This window comes from Microtus pennsylvanicus, chromosome 12 (genome assembly GCF_037038515.1).
Source record: "Microtus pennsylvanicus isolate mMicPen1 chromosome 12, mMicPen1.hap1, whole genome shotgun sequence".
Lineage (NCBI taxonomy): Eukaryota > Metazoa > Chordata > Mammalia > Rodentia > Cricetidae > Microtus > Microtus pennsylvanicus.
Window position 1 is genome coordinate 66,993,034 of NC_134590.1, and position 24,684 is coordinate 67,017,717.

The 24,684-nt window shown below is 42.0% G+C and overlaps 1 protein-coding gene across 1 annotated transcript in view; it reads left to right on the top strand.

The window, feature by feature from the left end:
* The window catches only part of LOC142832391 (uncharacterized), a 128,888-nt gene extending 112,329 nt beyond the window's left edge, over window positions 1-16,559 (top strand). The window contains exons 29-32 of the mRNA XM_075942807.1: window positions 339-442; window positions 6,263-6,392; window positions 14,161-14,352; window positions 16,311-16,559. Coding sequence (XP_075798922.1) covers window positions 339-442; window positions 6,263-6,392; window positions 14,161-14,352; window positions 16,311-16,559 — 675 coding nt within the window. The remainder of the gene's footprint in view (window positions 1-338; window positions 443-6,262; window positions 6,393-14,160; window positions 14,353-16,310) is intronic.
* Window positions 16,560-24,684: the final 8,125 nt, after the last annotated feature.

A 24,684-nucleotide genomic window follows, 5' to 3' on the forward strand; every position in this document is an offset into this window, starting at 1 on the left:
CACCCACTCTGGTGGCTCACAATGATCTGTTGCTGCAGCTCCAGTACCTCCGACACCCTCTTTTGGCCTCTGCAGGCTCCTGCACACACGTGGCATGCATTCATAGACATGAACACACATGGGGGGGCTAATAAAAAATTATAAATTTCTTTAAAAATTAATGATAAATATAAAAATAGACGAGAGCTGCTTTTGAGAAGTTATTTTTTGATTTGACCCTAAATGGAATGCTACAGACTTGTACAAAAGCATTTTACTCATAAGCTTATAAAAGATGATTTTATAAAATAAGACTAAGACTCCTGATTCTTTTAAATATTTTTATAATTGTTTTAAAGCTTGGAAATGAAACAAAGAAGCTCGTTCAGCAGACACAGTCTCTAGAAAGTGCTCTGGAAAAACAGATGGATAAAAGTGAGGAATTGATGACAGAGCTAACTGGGTAAGATCTTGAATTTTAAATCTTTTCAGTCATTAATTAGCTTCGCCATAATTTTTATTATTTCATATTTTTGAGGATTTCATATATGAGTGCCATATTTGCTTTTTTATTTCCCCTCCCTCTGACTCCTCTCATGTCCCCCAATTCCCTCTCAAGGTCATAGCCTCTTTTTCTTTCATTTTTATTGTTACATATATGTGTGTGTATATATGTATAAATACAACCTCCTGAGTTCACTTCATATTGTTCCCATGCATGTATTTTAGGGATGAGCACTTGGTGTTGTAACTTATGTATATGAGTGTTTTGTCTGCATGCATGCCTGTGCACGACATGCGTGCCTGGTGCCCACCAGAAGTGGGTGTTGGCTCCCCTGGAACTGGAGTTGCAGGTGGTTGTGAGCTGTTATGTGAATACTGGGACCCAAATTCATGTCCTCTGCAAGAGCAGGGAGAGCTCCTAAGCCTAGGGTCATTTCTCCAGCCCTTGGATTACATCTCTGTCAGATTCTTTGGATGATATTCTACAAACTGTTTGTAGATTGTCAAGGTTGTTCCTGGGGTTATCTATCAGTAAAAGATGGAAGTATTGGGGGATCTTGCCTTGGTAGATCTGTGATAACTTATCAGTGAAAGTCAGTTTGAAGAGCTTTGAAGCTGGAGTGACCCTTCTGATTTGACCTTAGTAAGGATAACAATAGTCCTACCATCTACAGAAAACATAGTGCAGTCAAATATACATCCTGAGAATGGAAGGATGGGGAAATACAGCAAGCAAATGGGAGCTGGAAAACAATTAGGAGCACAAATGCTCATCTGACTGAGTGGTATTTAAGACGAATTTGAAGAGATGGCAAAGGTCATGCAAATTAACGAATTCTCTTTCAAGAATACAGAACACTTGTAAACAGACATGCATGTGATGCCCAGGCTCACAGTTTAAATAAACCTAAAAACTGGGCTAAGTTGAAAGGTTACGAGACTCCTGCAGAATACTCCCACTAACAACTGTGGACTACGGTTTCTAGACGCCCATATCACATTCCCAAAGATAAATAACATGCTAGGCCAGAAAAGAAAATCTTGATAGATACAAAAAAATCAAAATGATTTCTTGATTCTTTCGGGATCACAATGGAATGGACTTGAAATCAGTAGGAAGTGAAATGGCAGCTCCTTGACAAATCCGTGGGCACTGAGCAGAACACGACTGAATGGTGAGCATTCCCTCAACCACTGCACTTAAACTCCCGTCCTCCCTCAGGGCCTTTTGTGCGCTCTTCCTCTTCTTCTCGTGTACCAGAGTAAACAACTACCAGCGTGTATTCGCATCTCACAGTGGCATTTGTATATAAGTATGTTTTTCTGCTTCACCCCAGTTACTAATCTCTGAGTTACAGATAATCTTTAATAACTTGTGTGTGTTTCATGCTAAAATGGATAGTAATGATTATAAAAAACACAAATGTGGCTCTAACACTTATTTCTCATGTGATATAAATGTCATGAATTTTTTCTTACTATTATTTATTAAGTTTATAATTTACCCAAGAGTCATAGACTATCTAACAAAAACCCTATCACCAGACACAGGAAGCCCATTTTTGAGTTGTTGGTCAGAGTTATCCAAGAGACTCCAAAAACAGTACAGGCCTTGGATATTTCCTAGAGGTTATGAGTAAGTTTCTATTGTGGAAAACACCAAGCACTTCAAACACAGGGTGTTGTAGGAGGTTGCTTGTTCATTCCAGGTTGCTCAAACCCAAAATAATCACACAGAAACCATATTATTTGCAATACTGTTTGGCCAATAGCTTAAGTGTATTTCTGGCTAACTCATAACTTAAATCAACCCATCTCCTTTAATCTGTGTATTGCCACAAAACTGTGGCTTACAGGCAAAGTTCCAGCATCTGTCTCCAGTGGGGATACATAGCTTCTCCTGACTCCACCATTTTTTTCTCCCAGCATTCAGTTTAGTTTTCCTCGCCTAGCTCTATTCTGCTAAGCCACTGGCTGAAACAGCTCCTTTATTCATTAACCAATAAAAGCAACACATAGACAGAAGGACCTCCCATACCATTTCCCCTTTTCTGTTTAAATAAAAAAGGAAGGTTTTAACTTTAACATAGTAAAATCACATATAACAAAACAGATATCAAGCAAGAATTACAATTACAACATTTATATCTACTTTATCTTTTATCATAACTAAGAAAAACTATAACTATCTATTTTTCAACTCCATCAAAGGCGGATATAATATTACCTAAGTAAACAGGAAGTGCATTGTAAGCAACTTCCAAAACTCTAGAATTGACAGAGACATCTCGCTACCTGGACAGTCACCAAAGTTCTTCTGTACCCTTGGGGTATCCATCTTCAGCCCACAAGCCTATAGTATCCAGTAGACTTTTCCGTGAAGCAGGAAATTCCAAAGACAGTTCTGCCTATATTGGCAGTTTGTCAGTCAGTTTCTTTTGTGTCCTGCAGAATGTCTGGCAGTCGCTTTCATGAAGCAGGATCCCTGAAGGACTGTCTCACCTTTAGGCAAGATTCATCAACCATTTCTCTGTGGGTCCTGCATGTCCAGTTCACACAGCATAACATCAAGCAGTCCAGGCAAGAGCAGTTTCTTGCCTAAATGGTTAGCAAACTCCATGAGGAGCCTCTTCAATGCCCATTGTCCTCTTGAAGTAATTAGTGCTGCCAGGAGCAGGTGTGTCTCATTGTCATGAAAAGTCCTAAATTACTAAACATCTTAAATGCCATATTCTGAAGATTTTTGAAAGATCTGAAGAATCCCTATCCATCTGAAATATATCTCTGTACATCTAGAAAAACTAACATTACTACAAGCTTGACTATTACAGATGACTATCTATTAACCTATATTTATTAGTTATACATTACATTTTTTAATGAGCTGGACAAACACAATACCTTAATCAAGATCAGAAATACATATACACAGTATAACAAAATTGACCTTAAATTTGTATCAATAAACCAAGATCCATACCAATGCAAATCTCTATAGCATATCTCCCTTTAAATGTAAACAAATATTTATGAACAATATTTGGGAATATGGATGTAGTTCTCTCCAAACTGCTTCCTGCTTTTTGTTGAGAAAAATAATTCTTGGGGGTATTCACAGCAACCTTTTGGGGGATCTTGGTTCATCAAACCACATTAGTCTGGAATTAATCCACAGGTTCTCATCTTCTGTGGAAACAAAAGAAGAACCTCTTTTCCAAAGCAACATATCCTTAGACTCAAATTTTGAAGTCAAAAAACCTTTTAAAAATATATGTTAGTTTAGCTTAGCAGTCCCCAGAATCAAATGTCTCTCTGCAGTCAAAAAAATTCAAAGAAAACACAATAATATACATAATCCAGACTCTCTGTATATATTCCATCTTTACATGGCTTATTTTTCTTTATTTCTATTACTTTTTCTACAAGTTTACTCTGTTTCTTTAAAGACTTTGTTTATTTTTAAACCATTTTCTTCTTTTTATAACTCTCTATATTCTTTTTCTTCTCTCTCCCAAGCCTACTTAAATTTTTTAAACACACTGTGTCTCATTTAGAGCTCGTTATGTCTGAATCTATCCTTATTGTGTATCTGTAATCCTTTTCTGACCGGAAAGCCTTCTTAAAATGCTAGGGCCAAGGCTGCTTTGCCTTTTGGCTCTGCCCAGTCCAACATGTTGGAGGCATGTTCACCACCTCTGCTAGCTGTGCACACGGCCCCAGTTCCAAGTATGCAGTGGATCTACGTCACTCCGTTAAGTGGTTTGTAACACATTGCTCACAAACCCCATTTAAATGCTCTGCCTCCTGAAAGAGCCAGAGTTCAGGCGGCAACAAGCCCAGGAAGGCGCAGTTTCAAAATCATGTGGGGCTTTTTGTTTTAGTTTTTTTTGTTTTGTTTTGTTTTTTGTTTTCTACTGCTGAATCAGGAAAACCTCTCTTAAAGGAACCATGACCAGCAAACAAAGCCCATCCCGAAAAAAAAAACAATGAGGCTAAACTTTGTTTTTTAGTGTCTATAATTCCTTTTCAAGCCCTCTCAGGTTTTATGTGGATTTAGCTAGCACACAGTGGAGCACCAATCTGTTATAGGAGGTCGCTTGTTCATTCTCAGCCATTTAGACCTGAAATAATCACACAGAAACCATATTATTTGCAAGACTGTTTAGCCAATAGCTTAAGCATATTTCTGGCTAACTCATATCTTTAATTAACCTATCTCCATTAATCTGTGATCTGTGTATCGTCATGAGGCTGTGGCTTACCGAGTAAAGTTCTGGCTTCTGTCTCCAGCAGGGCTACATGGCTTCTCCCTGACTCTGCCTTCTTTCTCCCAGCATTCAATTTAGTTTTCCCTGCCTAGCTCTAGTCTGCCAAGCCACTGGCCAAAACAGCTTCTTTATTTATTAACCAATAAAAGCAACACATAGACAGAAGGAACTCCCACACCAACAGGGTCCAGGAGCCCCTGAGCTGGAGCGGACCTGAATGCCTCCTCCCTATCTTTTCTGGTATCAGAAGGTGCTATGCAAGATTTCAAGGGGGGAGAACAACAATAATCCCACCTAGCTGGGATGCCTATGAACTACAACAACCAGCACGGCACAATATCTGTAAGGGTGCAGTAGTGGTATGACTACTTTAGAGGAAACCAACAGTTCCCTTAAGGCCCACTCAACAAAAGGGGAATCATGCCTGGTATGGAAACCTAAGCAATCACACAGGGTAAGTGAAGTCATGGATCTTGGAGGAACACCTACAACCACTACTTTACTAAACCAGTGTGATTTCTTAATACTTTCTGAACATTTCTCTTTACACCCACAAATAAGTGTAGCTCTTGCACCTCTTCAAAGAAATGTCTCTTTGCAATAAACAGAGACAATTATAAAAAATTCACAACTGATCAAAATGCAAAGAGCAAGTGATTGTGCGGTGACCAGTTTCAGCTAGTGCATCTCAACTTATCTCCCACACCTAAGACTCAGGAATCAGGGCAGAGGAAGAGTGGAAAGGCTGTAGGAGACAAAGGAACATGGAGCTTGCTGTGAGATGGAGTGTCAAGAAGCTACAACCATGAAATCTCATCAACATGACACACTAACATGGAAGAGGGAGCCTATAGAGCCTCAGCTGCAGGCCATAAGAAACGCTGGGAATGGAGGAAACAGTCTTCCCCAGGGAAGAGCCCTCCGACTGGCTGTCCAATACAAGTAACATTAGATGTGCTGAGCAGGTACATGTATATATTTAGAACTAAATACATGTGACAATATTTAAAGAAATAGAATCCATGAATTTGAGAAAGAGAAAGAGGGGTACATGGGAAGGGTTGGTGAGAGGGGAAAAAAAGGAGAAAAACTATGTAATTCTATTTTAATTTTAAAAAGTAAGATTATAATTTCAGGCAGGAAAGATGGCTCCATGGTTAAGAGCACTTGCTGCTCTTCCAGAGAACACAGGTTCAGTTGCTACTACCCACATGGTGACTCATAACCATCTGTAACTCCAGGCCTGGAGATTTGGCATCCTTTTGCAGCCTCCATGAACATGAGGCATACATGTGGTGCACATACATACATGTAGGCAAAACACACACACACAAAAAAAATTTAAAGATTATAATTTCATTAGAATGTTTTCAAATCATTTTAGGCTGAGACAAATGAGATATTCATAACTTACAGTTTTGTTCCTTTTTATGATATTGCATATTGTCTGCTCAAATTATTAAATATTGATCCTGGAAACACTCATATGCCAATTCTGTACATTTTTACAGATTTAAGAAACTCTTTGAGGAGACAAAAAAGAAGCTAAATAAGCATGAAGGCAGAGGACTCAGTGGTCCTGGAGATTTAAAAACCAGCCAATTTGATATGCATATCCCAATTAGTACGCTGAGGCATGAGGTAATTTCAATAATCTGTAAGATTCAATATCTCTTGCTTTGGATAAATATATTCATTGGCCAGTAAAAGATTAAAAAAAAAAAACTTCACTGACTTGAAATCAATAAAATGGATTTTTTTTCTATTAAAGGTGAGTTGTGATGATTCTCTTTATATCTTATTTATTAGATTTATTTATTTTATGGTATGAGTGCTTTGCATGCCTACTGCCCTCAGAGGCAAGAAAAGGGCAGGGAGTTACAGATGATTGTGAGCCACCATGTGGATACCTGGTACCCAACTCAGGTCCCCTGGAAGAGCAACAAGACTCCTGACTACCGAGCCATCTCTCCAGCCCCTCTCAATGCTGGCAAATGACTTAGCAACAAACAGTCCACTGTTACAATGTCACAATCATAAGCACCTTTGTCGGTTCTGTTTGCCAGCAGCGTTATGGGCTGTAGTTGACAGCCTGGGAAAGCCAGTCAGCTGAAGTGTGCGTTACAATTCAGTAACAGGGTGTATATTCACAGATACGCAAATATCACCTCAATTTTTTAGTATTTTTAACATCCAAATATGCCCTAAACCTCTCAGCAATTGCTGTTTCATGCTGAGACTTAAGGAACCCAGTACGCTTAACTGCTGTCAAGGTCGTCTCTCTGAACGGTGTGTGAGAGACACACAGTCTGCGTCCTGGCTGCCTTGGCGTCCCGCTCCTTTCATTCTTTATTGTTCAGCCCGTTGGAACATCTGTAAGCACTTCATTTCCCGTCTTTGCCGATAGCGTCCCGTTATATGGGCAAGCTGTACATTTTATTTACATGCTCACCGATCGATGGACCTCTGGGTTGGCCCCATTTTGAGCTTTGATTACTAACACTGCTCTGGCAGTGCGGAGCCCAAGTTCTGCTCGAAGCGGCTTCCTTTCTCTTGGCTGGCTGAGTCACATGACAGCGCTCTTGCTCTTCTGGGGAGCCACCAGCAGTGTGTGCCTTCCACAGTGACTGCCACCTTCTGTCCACTAGTCCTGAAGGGCATTACAACTTTTCCACTTCCTTGCAAACACTCACTCCATCTTTTTACTTCTGTTCGTTTGTTTTGAAACAGGGTCTCACTCTACAGCCCTGGCTGGCTTCAAACTTGCAGAAACTCACCTGCCTCTGCCTCTGCCTCTGCCTCTGCCTCTGCCCCTGCCCCTGCCCCTGCCCCTGCCCCTGCCCCTGCCCCTGCCCCTGCCCCTGCCCCTGCCCCTGCCCCTGCCCCTGCCCCTGCCCCTGCCCCTGGAGGGCTGGGATTAAAGGTGTGAATGACCGCACTGACTTTTCCATTTTTTTAACTAAACCAAGTTTCCATGACATGGTGGGTGGGTCACATCTACATTCCCCTAACATGTGGAGCACAGGGGTCTTCCATGGACCTATTGGCGGTTAGTGTACCTCATAGAGGAGGTCTATATAGATTGTTTCTCCGGCTTTAAATTGGATTAACCTTTCACTGGTATTTGTAGTCCTTTGTATATCTTGGATGTGAATTCTTCATCAGGCACATGAACACGCAGGTATTTTCTTCTTCTAGCCTTTGCACTCCTTGGCGGTGTCTCTAAAGCACGCTGGCGCATGGTGATGGAGTCTGCTCAACTGTTTAGGCTTTAATGTCCTAACACAAAATTTTGCCTGATTCAATCACAATGACATGTGCCCATGTCCTTTTCTTAGAATTTGTGCATCTTATGTCATACTTTTTTTTTTTTTTTGGATTTTCGAGACAGGGTTTCTCCGTAGCTTTTGGTTCCTGTCCTGGAACTAGCCCTTGTAGACCAGGCTGGCCTCGAACTCACAGAGATCCGCCTGCCTCTGAGTGCTGGGATTAAAGGCGTGCGCCACCATGGCTAAAAATATTGTTCTTAAGAAAGGTTTTGCAGCATTTTGTTGAGATTCAATTGATCATAAACATGGGAGTTTGCTTTGGGTCCCGCAAGCCAGGACCAAATCAAGTCGATTTCTCAGGTGAGAACTCTTTTCAGGAGTGTGTGGCTTATCACCAGCTGTCTTCTGTGACAAGTTGCTGGGGTGGAAGCAATAACTTCATTCCAGTTTAGACCTTCTCCTTTTTTTAATTGATATTTATTGAGCTCTCCATTTTTCTCTGCTCCCCTCCCTGCCTCTCCCCTCCCCCCTTCAAAATCCTCCCCCAAGCCCCCATGCTCACAATTTACTCAAGAGATCTTGTCTTTTTATACTTTCTACTTCCCATGTAGATTAGATCTATGTAAGTCTCTCTTAGTGTCCGCATTGTTGTCTAAATTCTCTGGAATTGTGGTTTGTAGGCTGGCTTTCTTTGCTTTATGTTTAAAAACCACCTATAAATGAGTATATGTGATAATTGTCTTTCTGTGTCTGGGTTACCTCACTCAAAATAATGTTTTCTAGTTCCATCCATTTGCCTGCAAAATTCAAGATGTCGTTATTTTTTTCTGCTGTGTAGTACTCCATTGTGTAAATGTACCACATTTTTCTTATCCATTCTATGATCGAGGGGCATTTAGGTTGTTTCCGGGTTCTGGCTATGACAAACAAAGCTGCTATGAACATAGTTGAGAACATGTCCTTGTGGCATGATTGGACATCCTTTGGATATATACCCAAAAGTGGTGTTACTGGGTCTTGAGGAAGGTTGTTTCCTAATTTCCTGAGAAATCACCACACTGACATCCAAAGGGGTTGTACCAGCTTGCATTCCCACCAGCAATGCAGAAGTGTTCCCTTTTCTTCACAACTTCCCCAGCATAAATTGTTATCAGCGTTTTGATTCTTACAGGTGTTAAGATGGAATCTCAGAGTTGTTTTGATTTGCATTTCTCTGATGACTAAGGATGTTGAACATTTCCTTAAGTGTCTTTCAGCCATTTTAGATTCCTCTGTTGAGAGTTCTGTTTAGGTTTGTACTCCATTTTTTTATTGGATTATGTGATCTTTTGGTGTCCAGTTTCTTGAGCTTTTTGTATATTTTGGAGATCAGACCTCTGTCTGATGTGGGATTAGTAAAGATCTTTTCCCATTCTGTAGGCTGTCGTTTTGCCTTGTTGACCGTGTCCTTTGCTTTACAGAAGCTTTTCAGTTTCAGGAGGTGCCATTTATTAGTTGTTTCTCTCAGTGTCTGTGCTGCTGAGATTCTATTTAGGAAGTGGTTCCCTGTGCCAATGCGTTCAAGTGTACTTCCCACTTTCTCTTCTATAAGGTTCAGTGTGGCTGGCTTTATGTTGAGGACTTTGATCCATTTGGACTTGAGTTTTGTGCATGGTGATAGATATGGGCCTATTTGCATTCTTCTACATGTTGATATCCAGTTATGCCAGCACCACTTGTTAAATATGTTTCTTTTTTCCATTTGATATTTTTTGCTTCTTTATCAAAAATCAGGTGTTTGAAGATGTGTGTATTGATATCCGGGTCTTCTATTCGGTTCCATTGGTCCTCCTGTCTGTTCTTAAGCTAATACCAGGCTGTTTTCAGTACTGTAGCTCTGTAGTAGAGTTTGAAGTCAGGGATTGTGATCCTTCAGAAGTTCTTTTATTGTACAGGATTGTTTTGGCTATCTTGGGTTTTTGCTTTTTCAAAGGAAGTTGAATACCATTCTTCATTGAAGAATTTTGCTGGGATTATGATGAGCATTGCATTGAATCTGTATATTGCTTTTGATAAGATTGCCATTTTTACTATGTTAATTCTGCCTGCCCAAGAGCATGGGAGATCTTTCCACTTTCTGGTGTCTTCTTCGATTTCTTTCTTCAAAGATTTAAAGTTCTTGTCATGCAAGTCTTCCACTTGTTTGGTTAGAGTTACTCCAAGATATTTTATGCTGTTTGTGGCTATTGTGAAGGATGTTTCTCTGATTTCTTTCTCAGCCCATTTATCATCTGTGTGAAGGAGGGCTGCTGATTTTTTTTCAGTTAATCTTGTATCCTGCTACATTGCTGAAAGTGTTTATGAGTTGTAGAAGTTCCTTGGTAGAATTTTTGGGATCACTTATGTGAACTCTCATATCATCAGCAAACAGTGAGAGTTTGACTTCTTTTCCAATTTGTATCCCTTTGATCTCCCTTTGGTGTCTTATTGCTCTAGCTAGAACCTCAAGAACTATATTGAATAGATATAGAGAGAGTGGACAACCTTGTCTTGTTCCTGATTTCAGTGGAATCGCTGGGGGTTTCTCTCCCTTTAGTTTGATGTTGGCTGTTGGCTTGCTGTATATTGCCTTAATTATGTTTAGGTGTGTTTCTTGTATCCCTGCTCTCTCAACGACCTTTATCATGAAGGGATGTTGTATTTTGTCAAAAGCTTTTTTGGCATGTAATGAGGTAATTATGTGGTTTTTATTTTTCAGCTTGTTTATATGGTAGATTATGTTGACAGATTTTCTTGTGTTGAACCATCCCTGCATCTGTGGGATGAAGCCGACTTGGTCATGGTGGATGATGGTTCTGATGTGTTCTTGGATTCGATTTGCTAGTGTTTTATTTAGTATTTTTGCATCAATGTTCATGAGTGAGATTGGTCTGTAATTCTCTTTCTTAGCAATGTCTTTCTGTGGTTTGGGTATCAAGGTAATTGTAGCCTAATAAGAGTTTGGCAATGCTCCTTCTGTCTACTGTGTGGAATAATTTGAAGAGTATTGGTATTAGTTCTTCTTTGAAAGTCTTGTAGAATTCTGAGTTGAAACCATCTGGCTTTTTTTGGTTGGGAGACTTTTGATGACTGTTTCTATTTCCTCAGCACTTATAGGTCTGTTTAATTTGCTTATCTGGCTGATCTTCCCCTTCTTAAAGGGACAGTAGAAGATACAGTAGACTGTCCTTCCTGCTCTTGTCGCCTATCCTACTGGAAAGACAGCAAAGGAAAACTAAGGGTAACATTTGCCACGAGGGAATAACAATATGAATGGGAAAATAAGAGCCCCAAGATCCTCCATGGCAACAGGATGCCCACAGAGAAAGGTTGGTAGTATGCCAGCTGTAAGCCCTCAGCAGACTTCTTGGTGCCAAACAAGTGACTGCACATGTCCCAGCTGGAAGGCTCTTAGAGGGCATTGGTGCCAGCCAGGAACGGTCTCTTGCAGAGCAAGCCTGCAGTTCACAGACCAGAGGAGCAGCGGTGCAGGTGCATCCAGAAGGCTTCAGTCAAGAGAACTCTGTGCAGGGGGCAGAAGTTCGGTCATGCGAGCAGTCCTCTCTCTGACTCCACTCTTGAGTTCTCAAGTCTTCTGCTCTTGCAGCCCCAGAACATAAGAAATTATGGACCCTGGGCCCTAACTGGCATGCAAATAAGGTTAGAAATGAGCCAATCAAGGAGGAGCAGTCAAAAAGCTATCAGCAACTCCGGTGGCTAAGGTGTCATCTGTTACTCTTCTGACCTGATCCCACTTGGGGCTCTGACTGTAAAAAGTCAGGATCTTCATGCAGCTGAGGAGGGGTTAATTCCCCTGGGTGCAGCTGAGGAGGGGTTAATTCCCCTGGGTGCAGCTGAGGAGGAGTTAACCCCCCTTCAGTCCCTTTGCTCTCAGGCATGGAAAGCTCTTTATTTGGCGAAGTTAATGTGCCCAGCTTATTCCTTGCTGATTCCGTAACACAATAAGATCTGGCCTTTAAAGATGGCTGGTTCTTTCTCTCTTCTCCATTGAAACAGTTGGGCTCTCACCTAACAACCCTCTTTGCTCTCATTTCCTCAAATCGTGGTCACACAATCTGTTGACCCAGTTCACTGCTGACAGTATTTAAGTTGTATCACTTCCTTTTAGCTCACATCCGTGTTTTACTAAGAAAAGGGACGAGATGTCAGCTTCAGTTAAATGACTCTTACAGTTGGCAGTTAGATTCTCTTTTGATGTGGTGCTGTCCGAGTTTTCTGGAGAGATGGGGTCTAGATGACAGACCAGAAAAAAAAAAAAAGAATCCAAAGCTCCAAAGCTAGGCATGGTGGCGGAGCCTTTAATCCCATTGCTCACGAATAGAAGCAGGTGGTTCTCTGTGAGTTCGAGGCCAGCCTGGTCTACATGGTAAGTTTCTGGACAGACTTAACTACGTAATAGAAAGACCTTATCTCAAAAACCAACAAAGAAAAGAAAAAGAAATAAGAGCTCTACCCAAGCCTAATGGATTTGCTGTAACTGACAAGAGCAAAGGCCGCTGTGCCTCCCCGTATTCCCCTCACAGCATGAAGGCCGCTCTGCTGGAGAGCATCTCTCCGCAGCAATTCCTGCTTTCAAACCTCTGGAAAGGCCTTGCCTACCATGTAACCTGAGTGAGTTTCCTGAGCCTGTGGGCTTCCCCTGCTTCCCAGGCCCTGGGAGCCTCTTTCTCGCCCAGCAAGGAGGAAGTGATAAGCACCCGATATCTGATTTTGTGCTAGAACCAAAGCTGAACCTCTTCACAGCACCCACTTCATTCTGGGGCACCACAGTTCCTTCTTTCACCTTCTCGTGTCTAACTCACTAGAGCCCCACAGCTCAAGCCAAGATTACAGGGCAATAGGTCAGCCCATTGGGAGAAACTCGTGTCCAGAGTACAGCCCCTGAACATCCTGTAGTAACCAGGGAACATGGCAAGGAAATTATGATCATAGCTCTAACTTACTAAGTATTGCTCCCCTATGGAAATCCATGTGTTAGCTATATCAGACTTAGCCTTTATCCCAGCACTTGGGAAGCAAAAGCAAATGGATCTCTGTGAGTTCGAGGCCAAACCAGACTACACAGAGTTCCAGGCTAACGAGGGACACACAGTGAGATCCTGTGTTAACAAAATGCCCATACTAGAGACCAGTTAGTAAAATAAGCTCGCACTCAGGGTCGGGTTGTAAAACCACAACCATAGACCACTATTATAACAAAGGTAAGTTTAGTCAGACCCTACTTATCCTGACGTCCTATTACCCCAATACAGCCAACTACAGTTTGTCGCTATCGTCTTTCAATGCACTCCTGTATTTTGTTAAATGAGTGAAAAGTTTGCAAGGCAGTGCTCTTGAATCAGAATATTTTTGTTTTAAAAACAAACAAAAAAAATCATATGGCTAGCCAGGTGGTGGTGGATTTAATTCCAGCACTCAGGAGACAGAGGCAGGCAGATCTTTGAATTAAGGGACAGCTAGGGCTACAGAGTAACTTCTGGGACAGCCAGAGCTACACAGAGAAATCCTATCTCAAAAAAATAAAACCACAAAGTAAAAGAAAAGAAAGAAGAGAGGGAGGAGGAAGGGAGGGAGAAAGGAAGAAAAGAAATTACAGGCACTGCTGGTGTGTAACTTACCATGTTATTAATGAAAGAATAAACTAGGCGTGGAAAATGGCGGCGTGATTCAGGTGTGTCTGACGAAGAGGACTGTGTAAAGAGAATATTTTTGTCATTCTGCTGGGTTTAATGTTGCTTATTTTCGGGCTAATTAGATGGAGTACATTCTAACAGTCTGTTATAGAGTGTAGCTTTAGTTTATTACAGCTGAGCGGGCATCGGTGTCCACTGGCTTTGCCCTGGACTAGCTGAGCGGGCATCGGTGTCCACTGGCTTTGCCCTGGACTAGCTGAGCGGGCATCGGTGTCCACTGGCTTTGCCCTAGACTAGCTGAGCGGGCATCGGTGTCCACTGGCTTTGCCCTGGACTAGCTGAGCGGGCATCGGTGTCCACTGGCTTTGCCCTGGACTAGCTGAGCCGGCATCGGTGTCCAATGGCTTTGCCCTGGACTAGTCTCAGTTTACATCCCTCACCGTGAAACCATATTTTCTACTCATACAGCTCTACAAGCTGAGAGAAACTTGGGAAACTACATATTACAAGTATCTACACATGGTTGTAAAACTTCAGTTCATGGAGCAGGAGCTAGCAGCGATAAAAACAGAACAAAAGAAGTGCGGACGCTTCCTCGAGAGCCACAAGAACTTAGAAGAAGAAGTTCTTCACTGCAGAAGCTGGATGCAGGAGCATGCGGTAGGTGGTGAGAGCCGTGTAACCCGAACAGAGCGACATGCTTGAACTCATTTCAGCACAGCGGTAATGTGGACTATACCCTTTGCGTTTCCTCCTCTTCCCATAACAGCAGTTGACTTTGTAGATTTCTGAACAGCATCTGTCTCTTCAAAGTTTTCAGTGTGTGTCATTGTTCTGGTTTGCTTTTCTATTGCTGTAAAACAAACAAACAAACCACTGACTGAAAACAGCTAGGGGAGGGGTGAACTGACTACTTTTATGTCAACTTGGCACAAGTTAAAGTGATCTAAGAGGAGGGAACCTCAGTTAAGAGAACGCCTCCAGCTGAGCAGTGTAGTGCACACCTTTAATCCCAGCACTCAAGGGGCAGAGGCAGGTGGATCTCTTAGTCCGGGGCCAGCACGGGCTACAGGCGTTCCAGGACAGCCAGGGCTACACAGAGCAACCATCTCAAACAAACAAACAAAAATAAAACAAAGAAAATGTCTCCACAAGATCTGGGTTTCTTAATTAGTGATTGGTGGGGAGAGCCGCTGGCCTCCAATTAGGGGTGGTGCCACCCGTGGGTGCTGGTCCTGAGTTCTATAAGGAAGCAGGTGAGCCAGGCATAGGGAGCAAACCGATAAGCAGCTCCCCTCCATGAGCTCTGCATCAGCTCCTGTCTCCAGGTTCCTGTCCTGAGTTCCTGCCCTGACTTCCTTCCACGATGGACTTGGAAGTGTAAACCAAATAAACCCTTTCCTCCACAACTTCTTTTGGTCCTGGGGTTTCATCACAGCAAGAGCAACCCTAAGACAGGAGGAATGTGTTTATAACAGGCTTCCAGGTCCTACTCACACTGAAAGAAACCAACGCAGGAACTCCAGTGAAGCAAGGCAGGCTTGGTCTCCACATCTCCTTGCCCACAGGCCGATGCAATGGAGGTAATGTGTCAAGGGAGGTTCCTTCATCCCAGATATGTCTAGGTTAGTAACAAGTTTACAAATAAAATTATTGATCTTCCACAATATTTTAATTAGACAATCATTTGCGGCTTAAGACAATTGAGAAGAAAAAAGCTCTATGTGAAAATTAAACACACTCTTAAATATTTCCTTAAGTTACAGTTATGCTTTTGTTTTTTGTTTGTTTGTTTGTTTGTTTGTTTTTGTTTGTTTTTTTTTTTTTTGGTTTTTCGAGACAGGGTTACTCCGTAGCTTTTGGTTCCTGTCCTGGAACTAGCTCTTGTAGACCAGGCTGGCCTCGAACTCACAGAGATCCACCTGCCTCTGCCTCCCGAGTGCTGGGATTAAAGGCGTGTGCCACCACCGCCCGGCTTACAGTTATGTTTTTAAAATGTTTTTGAGTTGATTCTTTTGTTCTGTGACTTATGAAACTCCATTGGAGCTAGCATGAGGGTAATTCAGAACACAGGGCTCCAGGCTCAAAGAAAAACAATTTACTATTTTTATGTTTTAAATTTTTTAATAGTTTTTGGTTTGGGGGTTTGGGGTTTTGTGGGGGGGTGTGGGTATGATTTTTCAAGACAAGGTTTCTCTGTGTAACAGCTCTGGCTGTCCTAGAACTTGCTTTGTAGACCAGGTTGGCCTCAAACTCACAAAGATGCACCTGTCTCTGCCTCCTGAGTGCTGGGATTAAAGACATCTGCCACCACTGCCTGGCTTTAATTGGGTTTTAGTTGTTTTGTTTTGTTTTGTTTGAGACAGGCATTCAATATATAGACCAGACTGACCTCAAATTCAGAGATCTACCTACCTCTGTCTCCCACGTGCCACCATGCTGACTTTATGTGTTAAATATGATGCAGTTGACATTAGTAATAAAAATTTTTAAATCCCACTATCTTATTTAACATACTTACAACTACCTGTGAGTTGATGATTCTTAACTAAAGGGAACAAGAGCCAAGTATTTGTTCGAAGGTTAATTGTTTTGGAATTTTGTACTTTTTGCTTTAGATCCAAGCAAGAGATCAAAACAAAACTAAGGATTTAAGAGATGCGGATGAAGTGGTCACGATAGGTGAGATGGAACTCAGAATTAAGACCCTGGAATCTCAGCTGGAATCCACGAGGGGAGCTCAACGCAGTCTCCGGGAAGGAGACTCTGAGCACCGAGCACCGCTGTGCTGGAGAGCGGGCGGTGCCGTGACACAGCCCCTGCTAAGAGAGCTGGGCCAGCAAGCCAGCCCGAGTCAGCGGAAATAGCGGAGCTTGGTTTGTCTCTGCCACAGTTGGACTGGTACCGGGGACCAGACCTCACAACAGACTCGGAGGTAGAGAATGAATGTGCTCTTGGACTGCATTCGGGGAGGCTCTCGTTTCTTCCCCTTTTCAGTCTGGGTTTCTGTGGCCTTTTGCCCCCAATGCTTTCATGTAGCTAACATGGTTCATTAGTCTTTTAGGTTAATATTCTAAAGTTTTCTAAATAAGCCACTTATGTTCTTATTAAACTACTTTTTGCCATTTTATTGAATAGAAATCTTAACGTGTAACTATTTGGGGAGTGTTACAACTTAACGGCGATGGACAAGGAGTAATGACAAATGTCCCTGCCATGTTCTGACATGGGGCAGACTTTCCTGGATTGGGATCTTTGGTGTCATTTATTTGAAGGGTCCTTGTTGACAAACTGTCATTGGCAGGTTTTCTAGATGGTATAAAGACACGCTTATGACACAGGAAAGGAACACACAAATGAGGGAAGAAAAATGGATAAAATCATCAAAATAACCGCATGGTCAGTATGAAGGGGTGTGTGAACCTCAGAAAGAACAGACCCCCGTTGGCTTGGTGATGTCACAATGATGGACTCAGGAGCAGCCTCTCTCATTCCCGCTGGTCACCCCCAGAGTTTGCTGCTCTCAACCATCCCTCAGTGCCAAATACTTACTTTTGCCCAGGGTTCAGGTGAACTGTGCAGAGAGTAAAAGCAAAACCGTGAAATGACTTCAAGGAAGGATTTTTAAAGTCCTAAGCCAATTTATAAAACACAATTTACTTCTAGATTGGTTTTCAGTTTTATTTTTAATTAAACACAATAATTATTAATAAATGTATGTTTAGCATGATGTTTTTATAGTTAAACATGATTATACCCATCATCCACATAATTTTACTCCTTAAAGTACAAGTATTAGGGCTGGAGAGATGGCTCAGTGGTTAACATAGCATCTATGCTCTTCCGGAAGACCCAGGTTCAAGTCCCAGCGTCCATGGGGCAGCTCATAACCACAGTCCCAAGTGATCCAGTGCCTTCTCCTGGCATCCCAGGGCACTCCATGCACACTGTACACAAATGTACATGCAGACAAAACACCCATATGCATAAAAATTAAAATAAAGGAATAAAAATTCCTAAAACAAACATTTCATGGCATCATCCAGACTTTTTAATTAATTTTGTTAATTATGTGTGCACGTGTGGTAAGAGCACATGAGTGCAGGTACTCACAGAGGCCAGAGGTCAGATCCCCCTGAGCTGGAGTTCAGTCGGTTGTGAACCTGAGATGTGGGTGGTGAGAACTGAACTCGGGTCCACAGGAAGAGCAGTAATGTGGTCCCCTTCCCTCCAGAAGGCACAGTGTCACCTTCCTGTTGTCTCTCTCACTTGTTAGTCCCCGGTTAGTTCAGAAACTCTCTAGAAATGTTTCTTTAAGATAATTTTAAATCCATAGTTGTGTGCAGTGGCATTTTTACCCTTAAGGCACTGTCTACATGACAATTCTGTTCAATCATGTGACTCCTTTTAAGACACGAGTTGCTTGGGGAGGGAGATACATTCTGAAGTCTGCAGTCTCATGGGACTAGAGAGGCTGGAGGTGGCCGGTCCACAACCTCTCCAGTAGGACAGAGGTTGGCCAAGCGTTCTGACGGAAAGCTTGTCCCGAGTCCCTTGTAATGAGCAGCTTCATGACAGTATTACTGTGGAGTTTGTGACCCCTGGGAAAACTGTAGACTCAGTCAAATTATTGTTAAAAGACTTACTGATTAGCTGCTAGCAAGATGACAGCCTTAAAGCATGTCATGAAGGAGGGGTATGGGGAAAGGTTTTTTAAACCTTTTTTAAAACCACAAGACCTTCAAGCAAGCAAAAATTAGTCTGTTCTGCCAAGTTTAAGTGGCTACGGTGACTCAAAACAATCTTTGGATATCTGTGTAAGAAATTTACAAAACAAAAAAAGCAGTTGGTTATATTACAGCAAGTAGATGGTCATGACTGGACATTTGGGTGGAGGTCACTGAGTCAATGTTGCTGGAACTTATCTTCCGAGGACTAAGTCAGAGATGGATGGCTGGTGGGTACCAAAGACAGATGCCTAGCAGAGAGCGCCTTTCCTTTAGCCATCACATTCCCACTAGATCATATGAATCAAGTCACTGATACACATTTATATAGAGCTAAAGGTTGGTATCTTAATTGTGTTGAGTGTACATACATGTGTAAGCAGCAAGTTTATGACACATGGGCCAATACAAAACAAATTTCTGGGTTTGTGTGAGTGTGTGTGTGTGTGTGTGTGTGTGTGTGTGTGTGTGTGTGTGTGCTTTTTTATTGTTTTGGTTTGCTTTTTATTGTGTTTTTTGTTTGGGGATTTTTTTGAGAAAAGATGAAATTGCATGGTTTGGGAGGAAGGATAAGATCTGAGAGCAGTTAGAAAAGGGGAAAGAATGTGATCAAAATATATTTTATGAAAAAAATTTAAATAATACATAAAATATGCTTTTTCAAAAAGCATTTGCTGCTTTGTCAGAGGATCCCAGCACTCATATCAGGTGGTTTACAATCACCTGTAACTCCAGCTCCCAGGCATGTATCACCCGTTCTGGTCTCCACAGGCATCTTCATGCATGTGTGTACACACATGCAGACAAACATGCATATGCAATAAAATAATTAAACAATTTAAAAATATTTGAAGAAATGTTAACTTTATTCATAAATGCAAATCAGGTGGAAAATAGATAAGATAGTTTATTTACTAAGAGATAGTTAATTAATAAGAGAGATAGTTTATGTTGGGGTCTGGTCCAAAGAGAAATAATTTATGGTCCAGGCTAGCACCAGACCCTGACAATGATATGATGTACAGTGAAATTTGATTCAAGGAAGTGAATATCACTGCCTCTAATTAGCGGAGCAATGCATGATGCTTTGTGTTGGCGTCTATGTAATTTAAATTGGCTGTGATTCATGACACTTTCAGTTTTCCAGCAGCACAAAAGGGTTGACATCCCAATCAGAAGAGAATGATTCTCAACCAAGCATACAATCACACGTAGTTTTAATTTAAATGAAAATGATATAAATGTATTATATGAAGTAGGAAAACACACAACATTAAAGAAACTAAATTCTTTTTTTCATTTTTCCGTTTCTTTAAATACAAATATATCACCAATTGCTACATTATACTACTGCGACTTTATCTTATTTTGCGGTCATTGCTGTACAAATTCATTGTTGACATAGTGCAATTTGGAAGTTGAGTTAGAGTATATTTGAATTCTCTCTGTAATTGTACAAACAACTGAGGTCTAGAGTGACATGATCAACATCCGTGCAACTTTGACACTCAGACAATATCCACCCCCGTGTTAACCTCTTCATATCTCCTCGTCCTTTTCCCCTTCTGCATCCTTACCTCACTGTCCTACACACACACACACACACACACAGTCCTCTTATTTCATTGTCCTACACACACACACACACACACAGTCCTCTTATTTCATTGTCCTACACACACACACACACACACACAGTCCTCTTATTTCATTGTCCTACACACACACACACACACACACAGTCCTCTTATTTCATTGTCCTACACACACACACACACACACACACACACACACACAGTCCTCTTATTTCACTGTCCTACACACACACACACACACACACAGTCCTCTAATTTCACTGATCTACACACACACATTCAAACACACACATGCACCTAAGTTTCACACTCGGAATACAACCTGTAATACATATCTCTATTGGGGTAGTTTATTTCACTTAGCATGATCACAGTCTATTTTTTTCTGTTTTCCTGCAAAAAAATAAATAATACCATGATTTCATTTTTCTTTCTGGAAACTTTTATCATGCTCATACATAGTATTTAGTTGCCAATGAACCTGTTGATAGGTGCCTGGATGGATTCTGTATCTTGTGTCCTGTGATTGGTGCCACTGTGGACAGATGCAAGCAAGTACTGTATCGTCAGTTTTTATTCGTGTTAGTACACACCCTGAAGAGGCACGGCTGCACTGCCAGTCGTTCTACATTTGTTTATGTATTTCATATTCATTTAGTTATTTATATGAGTATTGGTGCTTTGCTGTGCATATGTTTGTGAAGCGTGTACGTGTGTGTGTTCAGTGCCTACAGAGGGAATAAGAGGGCATTAGAGCCCTTAGGACTGGCTGTGAGCCACCTTTAGTACTGGGAATTGAAACTGTGTCCTCTGCAAGAGCAGCCAATGCTCTTAACCACTGAACCATATCTCCAGTCCTGGTTATTATTATATAATGTAATGTATGATTGTATGCTATATAATATAATAAAATATACAGGGGTATGCCATACTAATTTGCATAGCAAACAAAGTACTTTACATTCCCCCGGTATGTAGAAGGGATATTTTTCCTACTTCCTCACCAGCAAATACTTTTATAGTTCCTTGTTACTTGTTTTATTAATGCTAGCCTTTCTGAATGGAGAGAGATGGACTCTCCACGTAGCTCTGATTTGTGTTTCCCTGGTGGCTGAGAAGAGAGGACATTTCTTCCTGTATTTGCTGGCAGCTTCTACACCCTCACCTGAAAGTTTTCTGCTTGTTTTGTGCAAGTGTTTATTGGAATGTTTGGTTTGGGGGGCATTAAGATTTTGAGCTATTTATATGCGCTGTGTCTCAATCCTCTGTTGAATATCTGGGAAGTATTTCTCCCATTCTGTACAATCGCTTTCCCTCACTGTGTGTGGGGGCTTTTAAATTTTACACAATCTGGTTTGATAATTCTCGCAATGCCCTGAGCTCCTCAAATCCTATACAGAACAGATAGCCTATCCCTCTACACTGAAGCCTTCCCACTGTTCCAATCTTACACTAACATCTGTTCTGCTTTAAGATGCTTTTTGCATAGTGTGGACCATAGAGATGTCATCTTAGTCTTTATGTCTTCGCTTTTCCCAGCAGCTTGCTGCCTCTTTACAAAGTGTGTGTTTCGGGTGCTTTTGTTGAGACTCACACAGCTGTATTGCTGTGGGCTAACATCTGGTTTCTATTCCACTGGTCTACATGTCTGTTTCTGTGCCATTATCATGCTGGGTTTTTTTCTTTTGTTTCTTGCCATGGCTCTGCACTGTAACTTGAAGTCAGGTGATGTTTCTGACACGCCTCTTTTTGCTCATTTTTAAAATAAAGTATCTCTTGCCATCATTTAGATATTTTCCTAAGAAGGCAGTGATATCCAGGCTCTTTAAATTCCAGCTCTAGACAACCAAGTTCATGTTTGAATACTTGGTCCCCAGTTGGTAAAACTGAGAAGGATTAGGTGATATGGTGATATGGCCTTGGCCTTGTGGGAGGAGGTGTGGGATGGGCTTTGAGGTTTCAAAACACTCATTCCCTTCATTCCAAAATAACTTTATCCCCACTGCACCTCTCTCTCTCTCTCTCTCTCTCTCTCTCTCTCTCTCTCTCTCTCTCTCTCGTGTGTGTCTGTGTGTGTGTGTCCCTTGTGGTTGTGGATCAAGGTGTGCGCTCTCAGCTGTTCCTGCCGTCTGCCACCATGATCTCTAACCCTCTGAAACCAGAAGTCAAATTGTTGGACCCTAGCACAAACACCGAGGAGGAGTCGCCCCCAGAGACCACCTCTCACACCACAGCCAATGCAAAAGCATGAGGATTTTATTAATTCTGTCATGACAGGGTCCCTCAGCATTCGGAAAGCCGAGAGACCTCGAATAGCTGGTACAGGCTACTTTTAAAGGAGAAGGCCATAGAAGCGAGGGGGCGTTGTTCTTTGACTATTATGATTGGCTTATTTGAAAGGGCTATTACCAATAATTGGCTGGAGAGCTGTTGCCAGATCAGATGAGGTAAGAGGTCACTTTGACCCCATTTCCTAGGGACTGAATCAAAACATATATGTGTGGGTAATTGTTCAGGAACTAAGTCAACATCTTAAAGGTTATCTTGCCCCAATTTCTGGAGAACACACGTGCATGTGTAGCTGTTAGGTCCTTGGTTCCTAGGGGAGGAGGGGAAGCACTAAGGCACGGAGGCTGAGAGGGTTCAGAATTGTCTTAAAGTTTTACAAAATCAGACGCTAAGCTTTCTTCAGTCATGGTGTTTAGTCAACAGTAGAAAAATTACTAAGACAGGTTGCAAGATCATAGGTTCCCAAACAGCTTCTTTGTACAGCCTTCATTTTGGTTCCATCCTCCACCAGCACCTGGCTTCCCTGGTCCACACCCCTTCTCTATTTTCATTTTACCCGTATTTTACTATACCTCCCCCCATTTAAGATATCCATGAGTAGCACCTCTGAGAAATAAAATTTTCTATGCAGATTTCAACCAAGGATGACCTAAAAAAGAAATTTCAAGGCATAATAAATAGATGTCAAATAAGTGACCCTACAGCCCTTACCTGGGTTTGTGTGGCTGGAAAGAAACCTTGAGCAGAGCTTCAGAAAAGCACCTGGTGTAGAAAATCGTTCAGGGCCACAACCCACAAGCTTCAATTTCATTATCCTCTTGCTATGTTAACAAATACACTAGCTCATGGTCTCACCAAGCAGGTGCTGCCTTGTCTTTGAAACTAAATATTGTCTACACATGTGTAAACACAGGTTAAATAAATGCAGTCTAGAAAGTAAAACGCAGAGTGGAGTGTTCTGTGGGTGGAGCTTGTGCCAGAACCCACGGTGAAAAAAGATTCCTGTAAGCTGTCCTCTGACCTCCACATGATAGCCCCCCAACACACACGCACGCACGCACACACACGCACACACACACACGGGGGGGGGGGAGCTAGTAAGTAGCACATGCCTGTAAGCCAGGCACACAGCTCAGAAGGTGGAGGCAGGAGGGTCTCAAGTCTTTCCAGGCAAGCCTCAGCTGAAAACAAGGTCCTGTCTCTAAATAAATAAACCTCCTTGCATAAGTCTATCATACAAGAGAGGGTTGGTTATGGGAGGAGAGTAGAAGGGGGCAGAGGAGGAAGTGGGGGTAAGAGAAAAATTTTAAAGTATTTCTTTCAACAAGCTTTGGTCAGAGGATGTGGAGTGTGGAGAAATCAAGTTGATACTGACCAGGAAGCTTCCTCCCTACTGACTAGGGTTATCTAAAGACGCTGTCTCAAAAAACAAAAAAAAAAAAACAAAAAAACATTGAGACGGGGTTTTTCTGTGTAGCCCTGGCTGTACTGGAACTGTCTCTGTAGATCAGGCTGGTCTCTAACTTAGAGATCCGCCTGCTTCTGCCTCCCAAGTGCTGGGATTGAAGGGGTGAGCCACCACTGCCTAGCCTTCAAAATACTTTTGGAAGACACAATTTGTAACAACAAATGTATCTCTAGAAAAGCTTCAATATTTGGAAATTGAATACCACACTTTGTAGTTTGTGAGCACTGGAATGTATCTGGGACAAGCACACTGTGACAACTTTCCGGAAAATTAACGGGAGAAATTTCTTTCCTTTGGTGAAAACAAATAAGGACACATCCGTGTGGTCACATTTCCTTCAGTGTATCTGTTCACTCTGACTTTCAGAAAAGCCTGGACAAGACCCAACAGCCTGAAGCTCCCTCCCACCTCTGCATCTCCCCAGCTTTTATTGGCCCTTGGAGTACAGTTCTATGAGCGCTTCTTGGAGCTTTGAGTGACCGAGTGGCTGGAAAGCTCTCATTCACTCCCACCCAAGCAAGACCTGCTTTTCACATCTCCCTTCTAGCAATTCTATCCTAAGTTACTCGGCATCTTGAAGGCAGATGCAATGGACACATTTCCTCTTCTCCAGGAGGAAATGATGCTTGAGATAGACGGTGGGAGTAAGGGCATCCCAGAGCCAGGTGTGGTGGCACACACCTTTAATCCCAGTGCTAGGTGAGGCAGAGGCAGGACCTGTTGGTTCAAGGCCAGCCAGGACTATAGAGTTGAAATCCTGTCTCAAAAATTAGGGGCTGAAGAGATGCCTCAGCGGTTAAGAGCATTGGATGTTCTTCCAGAGGACCCCAGGTTCAATTCCCAGCAACCACATAACAGCTCACAACTGTAACTCCAGTTCTAGGGGATCTGATACCTTCACACCAATGAACAT